The sequence below is a fragment of the Octodon degus genome, unplaced genomic scaffold (assembly GCF_000260255.1).
Source record: "Octodon degus isolate 3935 unplaced genomic scaffold, OctDeg1.0 scaffold00274, whole genome shotgun sequence".
Taxonomy (NCBI): Eukaryota; Metazoa; Chordata; class Mammalia; order Rodentia; family Octodontidae; genus Octodon; species Octodon degus.
The window spans coordinates 39,111-50,518 of NW_004524850.1; the positions used below are offsets into that span (position 1 = coordinate 39,111).

At 40.0% G+C, this 11,408-nt stretch overlaps 1 protein-coding gene across 3 annotated transcripts; it reads left to right on the plus strand.

Annotated features, from left to right (window-relative positions):
* Positions 1-6: 6 nt before the first annotated feature.
* On the plus strand, positions 7-10,919 carry LOC105741052 (zinc finger protein 709-like). 3 transcript variants are annotated; one of them, XM_023706905.1, is made up of 5 exons: positions 7-154; positions 6,890-7,016; positions 7,212-7,272; positions 9,178-10,374; positions 10,459-10,919. In XM_023706905.1, exons 1-5 carry the CDS (start codon positions 77-79, stop codon positions 10,718-10,720), a joined length of 1,725 nt encoding a protein of 574 aa, XP_023562673.1. In that variant the 5' UTR covers positions 7-76; the 3' UTR covers positions 10,721-10,919. The 3 variants fall into 3 exon arrangements, with proteins under 3 accessions (XP_023562673.1, XP_023562674.1, XP_023562672.1); XM_023706906.1 differs by having other exon boundaries at positions 9,178-10,315; positions 10,484-10,919; XM_023706904.1 differs by having other exon boundaries at positions 9,178-10,919.
* The last annotated feature ends 489 nt before the right edge of the window (positions 10,920-11,408 follow it).

Below are 11,408 nucleotides of genomic sequence, written 5' to 3' on the forward strand. Positions count from 1 at the left end.
TGCGGGGCGGGGCGGGGCTCGCCTCACCTCCTCAGACCTCTGCCTGGTGTATTCACAGTGAATTCCCGGGTTTCCAATGTTTTCCCACATTGCCCGCCTCATGATCTCTGGTGATAAGGCCCGCGAGAATTCCACGGAAGGCTTACCACTGCAGGTGACGTGGCTCTCGAGGAAAGCAAAGTGGGCAAGACAAAATAGTGTGTGGGTTTTTTCTTATACAATGCCATATTACTTAGTCTCAAAGAAGATATCCTGCAGTTCATTACAGCATGAATTAACATGGGGAGTTTTAAATAAAATATTTAGAAGAGTTTTTACAGGTCTAGAAATTGTGCAAAATTTAAGTTTGTTTGTTTTTCCTTGTTGTTGTTTTTCCACTTACACCAAGGCTGTGAAATGTTGATTCCCTGTGTACTCTAAAATTTTTATATTCCGGCCATTTTATACAAATACCTCAACTTCGCATTTGTGTCTGCAGTGTTGCTGTGGCATTTCCTAATTAACCCATCAGTGGACCAAAACCTCAGTCATTCTTATGGAAGAAGAATCTTCCTTTGCATGGGTAGCTTGCGTTCCTCAGTGTTCATCAGGGCATGAACATGTTTATATTTCTGCCCTTTGGCTTTGATGACTGCTCTGGTTTAAACAGCCACGTACAATCTTGACTTTTCATTATTTTTCTGTACGTAGGATAGAAAATGATGACTGATACGGAATCAGTGATGACTGAATGTGGGTTGTTTTACTCAAACTCATGATGCTGTGAAATACAGAGATATACTAAGACATAAAAACTTTAGCTGAGTAACTATACACAGCAGGGAGACCTAGTAGACAGGTAAGAGAGAAGCTTGCTTTCTGAGTTCCCTTGTGAAACGGTAGGCTAGGGAGACAGAGGAACACTCCCATATCTTGTCTCCTCAGACGATGCTGGGGCTTCAGGTCTCTGTGACCAAGAAGTCCATCTATACATTTTGTCCCAGTAACAGGAAATTTGGTGAAATATCTATTAATGCTCTATTTAATCCATGTTTAGAATACAGGGTTTGAAACTTACAAGTTCTGTGATGACAGAAATTACATATATTCCTACTTTTCCCATTGTAAAAAGTCTTGTGTAATGTTTGTAACATCCAAGAAAATCTGAGGAAGATTTAATATTCTTGGTAATGTGTCTCAATGGCTGAGCTACTGTCAAGCTTGAATTTTATCCAATCCACAGCAGTGAAAGAAATAAAAGAAAACACTTCCATTAGTATGATTAGAATGCCAAGAAATTGGGAGGAAGCATTCCTGATCGCTGAAGAAGAAAATGAAGAAATCTTTCAAATGACAACTTTCCAAAAGGGACTGTCTATTAACCAGAAACGGATGGTCTATTTGACATGCCACATCTACTTGTAAATATAATGTGCAGATCAGTGGAAAGAGGGATAAGTGCCACCTTCCCCATGATCCATGCAATGTTGGATAGCTTGTACAAACTTTTTAAAAAATGAAATGTTTATTGAGGTTGCCCTTTCGTAAAGGACTGCTGATGTAGGAATTAAGCACCAGTGCATGTCTGCCTGCCTGTCAGTTGTTAGGTATAAAATGATTTTGAGTCCAGGGAGGAGCTAAATTTTAAAGAAGGAAAGATGAAAAACAAAAGTAAATTAGGGAGATGGAATTTGGGTAAGGATGGGCTGATAGTGTTTGGCAAAGTCAGCTCCTGAACTGGAGAGGATTTACCCTCGAAGTCAAAATATTTTCATACGGACCTGGGTATGGTGGTGCACAACTGTATCCAGCACTGGGAGGCTGAGGCAGGAGGATACCTGGGCTTGCAAGACCAACTTGGATTCCAAAGTGACACTGTGTTAACAGATTATATTTTAGGGTCAGTGAGATAGCTCAGCAGAGTAAAGCGCCTGCTTAGGCAAGCTCTGGCAAGCTCTGGCAAGCTTAGGGACCATGGTTGAATCCCTGGCACCACATGTGCCTACCGGCACAGAGTTGGGGCTTAGTGGGATGCGCATGCTATCCCAGTGCTGGGAAGGCTGAAAACAGGAGAATCATTGTGAGTCCGAGCTGCGTTGTGAGACACTGTACAACCAAATACATTTTAAAAAGATCAAATATTAGTATGAGAATAAACAATGTCTTAAGCTGACTCACTGAATGTAAGTCAAATATCAGAAACTTGAAGGAAAGAAAAGTTTAGAAATATTAAGTTTTTTTCTTCTTACGTTATATGAGGCAAAACTGGAATTTAGAAAATTGTGTCTGGTTTTTTTGTGGGTTCAAAGAATTAGAAGAAATTCGTGGTTGCCTTGAATCCAGGACGCTTACTCTCAGCTCCATCCGTCTTCAGGAATTCTCCCTCGGGGTGGCAGTAGCATCAGTATGAAGTTGCGAGGGTGAGTCTCACTAGGTTGTACCGGTTAGGCTTTACTTATTTATTTTTTCCATAATTTTATTGAGAGACAAATGGGAATGAGACAGTTTCAAATCAAATGGTAGGACAGTTTCAATAATTAACACATTGCATACTCTCCTCCTAGTGGTTATTTGCTGTACAAGATGCAGACATGCTATCCTCTTTATAAACACGATTAGAACACATCCCTCTATTCATTAAGGGAATGTAACTATATATCTATCTTAACCATTTTGAATACCCAGATACAAAATGGACATTCATCTGTATCCCCCTTTTTGTTTAATTCCGTCGTTTGAAGCGGTTAGGCTTTAACTTGGGATCTTCTTGCTTTATTCCATGACAGTGGTGTGATGACAGGTGCAGATCACCAAGCTTGGCTCTGATGGGGGTTTTTATGTCACTACTACTTGGCAAGTTCTCAACGCTTGGTTAAATTAAGCACCATCAACTATTTGTTTTTATGTCCAGAATATTTAAGTTAGCAGCTAAAATGGTTAATGCAATGGGTAGTCTGAAAGAAATCCTTGAATTCTTCTGGCTAGAGACATCTCTGAATTTTAGATTATTTGTGTGTAGTACAATTTTTTTTCTTTCTTTTATTTTGGGGGAAGGTTAACAGGGTGTTCAGGTTCTCATTCCTAGATTGGACTCCTAGTGATCCTTCTGTTTACAGCCTCCCAAGAGCTGGGATTATAGGCGTACACCAATGTGCCCAGTCTCAACTGCCATCTCAGCGTGCCTTGGGGGTGGGGCTGGCACAGCTGACCCGGGGATTGAACCCCCCAACCCCTGCACCTGCTTGCAAGCAGTTTAATCCGCTGAGCTACTTGGCCAGCCCTTTGTAATACAATTTTTTAAAATTTAATTTTCCCGTTTCTGGAACTGGAACTTTAAAACTATCACAACTTTTGAAGCACACACCACTTTCTATTATTGAGATACTCACGTGGTGTCTTAGGCAAGCACGCAGAGACTGCAGTTTGATCTCCAGCACCACATGCCGTTCTGGCCCTGTCCCCAGTGTGGGCTGAGCTGGCCACAAAACAAACAAACAGGGCCGGCCAGATAGCTCAGCGGACTAAAGCGCCTGCTTAGGCAGAGAGCATCGGCCAGGGTTTGATCCCAGGCGTGCTGTGCTGACCCGGCCCCTGGGGCACACTGAGACATGATTGAGGCTGGGCATGGTGTGCATGCCTATACTCCCAGCACTTGGTACGCTGAAAAACAATCACTAAGAGTCTGATCTACGAAGTGAGATCCTGTAGACCCTGCACTAAATACATTCAAACAAACACCAAAGTAAATGCAATTAGATCTGACCAAATGCACAGAGCAAGGAGTAAGTTGGGGCTAGTGTATAAGCCAGGCAGGCTGTGAAGCAGCAGAGAGCCTCCCCTGAAGCAGAGATGCAAGCTACAAACCCTCGGTTGGTGCATGCTGCACCCCCCGAAGTCACCATGTGATGATTCAGAGCATGCATTCCGCCCTCAAGCTGTACCTTGGAACCGTGCTGCCTTACCCGCTACAGCCTATGACACAGTCCTTGTGTGGCATGCTGGTTAGCACGACAGTGCTCCCTCAACACTGCTTGCCTGTTTGCCAAGCACATGGGCAAGCATTTGTGCCATAGAGTGAGTCTCCAGATGCCTACCCCAGGTCACCTGAGACAACTGTGGGTCATTCCTCTATGCACTGTTAGCGGACCAGCTTCCAGCAAGCCTTCCACATCTGGCATCATAACTTTTGAAGTGTGGCCTGGATGAACTTCAAGTATAAGCTCCAATCTTGCCATGTTTGCGGCAAGATCAGGATGGCGAAAGAAAGCAGCCAACCAGAGCACATTCGGGCCGTGGGCAACCTGACAGGTCAAGCCCTCTTCTCCATTGTTGAGGGGCCCAGGAGTGGTGTCTTCAGAGAACTGCACATTGATGACCAAATGCAGGAGCTTGAAAATTGCTACAGGGAGGTCTTCATCCTCAGCCTTAATTAATGATGAGGGTACATGGGAAAGAAGGGTCACTCTTCCTGCTTAATGAGGAAAATAGCTTCACCAGCTGGCCCACCCTCAACAGCATCATGAGTCACACTGGAACTAGTGGCAGATGTCAGTCCCTGCATTTGTTCAGTGAGACTTTGTGAACGCTAGTGCTTGGTGCTCTTTAGCTTAGGTGTCAAGAAACTGAGGAACTTCAGTGGTCAGAGGTCCAGGAAGATGTCAACATGGCCTCGGTGCACTACACCCTGTGTAACTGTACCCACAGTGAACAGAAGTTTGTATGTCTGCTATTTTCACTTCCATAAATCTGGGTAGTCAGCCTGCAGGCTGAAGCCTTGCTCTACAACAAGCACACTGATGCTGATGCCCCCTTCAATAACCTCATGAAAATATTTCATGCTAAAAGAGTAGAAATTGAAATTCTGAGGAGTGATGCTTTCAGAACAAAAAGAGATTAGGAGGGGTGAGGGAAAAGAAAAGAAAAATATACTTTGAACTGCTCTAAGCAACACTAGGACTTTGGTCTGAAGAAGCTGAACTTTAAAAAGCATAGTAATCAAACACTTAATAGCAACTACATGATGGATCAGGGCACTTATATTGCTAACTATGAATCTAAGGCCTCACATCTTCCAAAGGATTCAAAATAAAGACAGTGTAATGGAGTGGATTGGACCCACAGATGATTTCCAGCACTGTGAAAATAAAAGTGGACACAGCCTTGTCTATTTCAGCTGATCTGTACTGTGAGGAGATTTAGGAGCTAATCTGAGTTATGAGTTAGCCTTATTGGAGAAGATTGATGTCTGGAGTGCATAACAATAATATAGATATAAAATAAATGTAATTTAGGGGCTGGGGATATAGCTCAGTTGAATAAGCACTTCCCTGGCAGGCACAAGAGCCTGAGTTCAATCCCCAGCTCAAAAAACAAGAAAAACCCTCTCTAAATTGGGCAGAGGAGATAGCTCAGTAGAATAAGTGCTTCCCTGGCAAGCAGAAGGGCCTGAGTTCAATCCTCGGATCCACCAAAAAAAGAATAATAAATGTAATTCAGTATATTTTAAATTATCAAAAGACAATCAGGGAAAATATTTATAAAGCAACCCATTTCAAGAACATATTTGCTAAGACGTGTACACTATGAGGTGTGCTACATGCTGATTCTTCTCTCTTGCCTCCCGTGACTGGCTGCATGCCCCTTTCTCTAGGCAGTGTAAATCAAACCCAACTCATTGCTGAACTGGCTGAAGGCATGTGTGCTGCCTTTCACTTCACCATATTGAATGTTAAGATCTTCATTTCTAAATAGATGGTGAGGGCCAGGGAGATAGCTCAGTGGAATAAGTACTTTCCTGGCAAGCGCAAGGACCTGAGTTCAATCCCTGGTTCTGACAAAAAATATATATATAAATAAATAAATAGATGGTGAAAAAGGGTATAACATCTAGCAAGTTGTTCAGTAGCATACAGTCAAGTTGCCATTTGTACTGTGCCACAGCCTAAGTTTTCACCGTTGTGTCTCCTACTTTGAATCTCTCAAAACAGTTCTCTAAGTAGTGGATTGTGAATCTCTGTACTGTGTATTAAAGAAGCTGTTGCACCTGAAAGTATATTGGGAATAACTTTTTTTCTTCAGTTTTTGTCTTTTCTGATTAGTGTTTGTTCAGTTTGCAAAGTATTAGTGATTGATACATTTCATATACGTTTCATCACACCCAACTTGCAATTTCTCTCCTTCCTGTCAGATTTTAGATCACTGAATTATGGAAAAAGATTGGTTTATTAATCTGATTTCTCTGTTCTTAGGCATAGTCTCAAAATCTGAAATTTTTCCCACTTTGCAAAATATCATTCATCAATTTTGCTTAGTGTTCAACTAAGCCTTTGTCTATGAAAGCAGTTTGAAGTTTCAAAATGCTATCTAAATAGAATCAAGGAAGGAAGGTATCAATTCCCTAAAGAAGCTGAGAAAAAGATATTTTCTCTGATCTCTAAGTCATTCGTCAGATATTTATCCACCATAGTATTTCTCTTGTTTTCTGATTTTGTAGGCTCCTACTCTGAAACATGCTTTAGTTACTTTGTACATGTAAATGAGCAGGAGCACCAGTGTTTAGCTCATTGGAGCACAGTGTTCCATTAAACCGTTGCTTTAGCAGTGAATTCCAATGTCACATCCAAATTCCTAGATGACGTATGCTCATGAACGGAGTGTGTATATTGTGTCAAAAACGTGAAGTGAACATTTTATATTTTTATTTATTTATTTTAAATTTATTTTTGGCAGAACCAGGGATTGAACTCAGGCCCTTGTGCTTGCCAGGGAAGCACTTATTCCACTGAGCCATCTCCCCGGCCTCAGGTGTGCATTTTAAACACTCAGACTTGTATCAGTTGTTATGAGTAGAGTTGAGATGGTTCATGTTCTGAATCTCATTCTTCCTGGAAATACATGTCTGATGATGTAGGAGACAGTGACCTTTGAGGATGTGGCTGTGACCTTCTCCAGGGAAGAGTGGGCTTTGCTGGATCCATCCCAAAAGAAGCTGTACAGAGACGTGATGTGGGAAATCTTTAGGAGCCTGACTACCATAGGTAAGGAAAATGTCTTCTCATTTATGTAATCAGAGAACATTGGTTGGTACTCCCTAGTGCAGTTTGCTTAATTGGAAAATGGAAGTGTTTTGATGCATATTCTAAGCATTGTCACCTGGTACCATCCATCTGACTGGAATGTACTGATAGTCACATAATGTAGCAAGTCATTATGTTTCTGTTTCTATTCTTTAGAAACAAACTCAGAGGACCAGCAAAGTCAAGATGAGTACAAAAATTGCAAGAAAAGTCTAAGGTAATTTTCACTCAAAACAATATTCCTCACATATCAGAATATTGAAACTAAGCAAACTATGCAAACAAGGCAATGCTCATATTTCATCAGTCTCACAAAATGTCCCCAAAGATTATTTATTTAAGGGGCTGGAGAGATGGCTCAGTGGTCTAAAGCACCTACTTGAAACAAGCTTGGCAAAGCACAGGGACCTCGGTTCCATCCCCCAGCACCACATGTCAGCCAGCCCCGCCCCCTGGTGGGCTGAGCTGGCCACACACACACAGACACAATAAATAAATGTAATAAATAAAAATAAAAAAAAAAGATTATTTATTTAAGTTGTAGATGCCTAATCTGACAGTTGGGTGTTTGCAGTACTCCAGTGTCTGTAATATAAGTGGTACTATTATGCCAAAGAGACATTTGACCTAATATAAAAGAACAATTTAATTTTCCATGCTCAAAATTATGAATATATTAATTTCTTTTTTGGGGGGGCGGAACTGGGGATTGAACTCAGCCTCTTGTGCTTGCCAGGGAAGCACTTATTCCACTGAGCCATCTCCCCGGCCCCTATGAATATATTAAATGAAATGCATTTAGGTATTGAACGTAGGAGTAGATAAGACAGATTTTGTGTGTAGTCAGAGAGTCAAGTTCAACTATATCAATCTGGGCTGGGGAGATAGCTCAGTGGCATAAATGCCTGCCTGGTAAGTGCAGGGATCTGAGTTCCATCTCTGGGAAAAAAAGAAAGAAAGAAACTTTCAAATATCTCGATGTGTTGATCTATCTGTGTGTGTTTAAAGGATCGCTTTCATATGAAAAAAAAAATTGTCATTGTACATGTAGTTAAATGTGACATAAACGTTCAATATTTGAAAAGTTGCTACTGTTGCTGTATTCAAAATCCAGGTGAATGCCACTGTTTTGATTGTACTTATTTTGATGCAGTCCTCCAATGCACACATTCCATTCATGTACTAGAAGGCACATGGCCATTATATTTTTGGAGATGTCAGAGTGGCATAACTTTTATAACTGTAAATGTGCATAAAAGATTCCCCAAAAAAGTTAAAAAAAAGAAATCCCATTTATGCAACTGTACTTTTACTGCAAATAATCCCTAAAATGAAAGTAATCATATGACAGAAGTGCATCAATACTTACTTGTAGTACAATAACTTTAAAAGCCCAGCTCTGAAGAATCCCTAAATTCCCATGAGAGATTGTTTTATAAAGGAAACATGGGAGAGCCGGGCATAAAGCAGCCTGCTTAGAATCCTACACTGTGAGAAGCTGAGGTAAAAGATTACACATTGCTGCTCAACCTGGGCAACTTCATCATTCTTCACTTTGTATCTAAATTAAAAATAAATAAACCTGGGCATGGATCTCTGCTAAAACCCTGGGTTCAGCTTCCATATAATAGAGTAATATTCAGGCACAAAGAAAATGGACTGATGTCATTTGCCAAAATATGGATAGAGCTAGAGCCTGTATATTCGGTTAAATAAATCAGATGCAGATATTTTACTATCACAAGTTATATTTTAAAGAGGAATCCTGTAATATGAATTGAGGAAGGCATTAAAATGAAATAAACATGTTAGATAAATGAGAGGCAGATGTTTTGGATAGGTAAAGCCACTCCATGGAAAATGATGGGTTGGAGTCTTGAAGGAACACAAATCCACTCACCTAAAGATATGGAACATGTTTGATAAAGATGTATTCAGTATTGTCAAAATGCAAGTAATACTGTATACTGCACATATGTCAGTTAGAAACTCCCAAATCCTACTGTTTGGGTAAATTTATGATTAAACATTCTTAGGAGAAATCAACACAGATCTCACGATGAATTATGACTTAAAAAATATCCCTTTTAATGTGACTGTTTTGTTACTTTTCCCTTTATAGAAATGAAGAGGTAGAGAAATCCTATCAGTATAAATTGTGGTATCAACATGGAGAAATGTTCGCTCAGATGCCAGATGTGAATGCACTCACAAAACATGTTGGTAGAAGACATGGTGAAAGCATTTCCTCTAGAAGGCCTCTGGCTCAGCAGTCATCAGGAGATGGGCCTATCCTGACTAATGCTACAGTCAAATCACATGAACAACAAGGAGTTCAAGAGAAGCTGTCTAACTGTTACAAACATGGTAACACCTGCACAAAACTCCAGTCCTTTCAGAAACATGCAAAGACAAGTCCTGGAGAGAAACTCCATGCATATATGCTTTGTGGAAAATCATATTCTGATGGTACTGAAGAAAATATCATTGAAGGGAAGCCATTTGCATCTAAGGAACATGTGAAATCATTCAGTACCCCCAACTATTTTCAAATTGCAGAAAGAAGTCACAGTGAAGGGATTATGTATAGACATGCATCATGTGGAAGAGGTTTTAATTCTGACCGTGGTATTCAGACACATGAGAAAGCTCACACTGGAGAAAAAATCTATTTATGTACACATGATGCAAACCCTTTTACTAACAACAATTTATTTGGTAATCATGAGAAAAGTAACATTGGAGAGAAAGCCTGTGTATGTAAACAATGTGGAAAAGCTTTCATCAGACAAGATACTTACGAAATACATGAAAGAACTCATGCTCTGGAGAAACCTTATGTATGTAAGGAATTTGGGAAAGCTTTCACAGGACAATATAGTTGTCAAATAAATGAACAAAGTCACACTGGGGAGAAATCTTATATATGTAAGCAATGTGGGAAAGCTTTCGTCACAAAAAAGAGTTGTCAAAGACATGAAAGGATTCACAATGGAAAGAAACCTTATGTTTGTACACAATGTGGAAAAGCTTTCAGCACAAACAAGGATTGTAAAATTCATAAAAGAAGTCACACTGGGGAGAAACCTTATGTATGTAAGCAATGTGGGAAAGCTTTTAGTGTGCATGGTAGTTTTCGAATACATGGAAGAAGTCACACTGGTGAGAAGCCCTATGTATGTACACAATGTGGGAAAGCTTTCAGCACAAGCAAGTATTGTAAAATACATGAAAGAATTCACACTGGGGAGAAACCCTATGTATGTATACAGTGTGGAAAAGCTTTCACTACACATGCTAGTTGTCGAATACATGAAAGGACTCACACTGGGGAAAAACCTTATGTATGTACACATTGTGGGAAAGGTTTCAGCACGAACCAGGAGTGTAAAGTACATGGAAGAAGTCACACTGGGGAGAAACCCTATGTATGTAAGCAATGTGGTAAAGCTTTCAGTACACATGGTAGTTGTCGAATTCATGAAAGGATTCACACTGGGGAGAAACCTTATGTATGCACACAATGTGGGAAAGCTTTCAGCACAAAGAAAATTTGTACAATACATCAAAGACGTCACACTGGGGAAAAACCCTATGAATGTAAGCAATGTGGGAAAACTTTCAGTACACATAGTAGCTGTCAAAGGCATGAAAGAATTCACTAAGGAGAAACCCTATGTACATAAGCAATGTGGGAAAGCTTTCCATACACATAATCATTGTTAAAGGTGTGAATGAACATGCACTGTTGAGAAAACCCAAGCATGTAAACAATATCACTATGTTTTCAGTACACACTACCTTTGCAAAATGCATGAAAAAACACTAGAGGGGCTGGGGAGATGGCTCAGTGGAATAAGTACTTCTCTGGCAAGCACAAGGGCATGAGTTCAATCCCCAGTTCCGCAAAAAAAAAAAAAAAAAAAAAAAGGAAAAAGCCACACACACACTGTAGAACTGTCATCTATATAAGCATGTAGGAATACCTTTGGTGCACAGTGGTATGTCCAGTGTGCACACAAAAAAAGATCCTTGGGAGAAATGTGTATCAGCAATGAAAAAGACTTGTTTTACTTATGGAGGTATACACATTAGGAGGTAACAGAAAATTAATTGAGTCTATAAAGTGTTCAACAATGCCAGCAATTGGCCTAGAGAGAAATATTTTCTAAGTAGATAACCTTTTTATACAAGTATAATTACATATATGAAAGAATTCACAGGGAATAAATATATGTGAGCATTGCAGAGGATTTTTCAATTACAATACATGAACATGAAAGATTTCATGTATAAGGTATATAAATTCTGTTACATATTGAAATACATGAAAGAGCTCCCATTAAAGAGAAA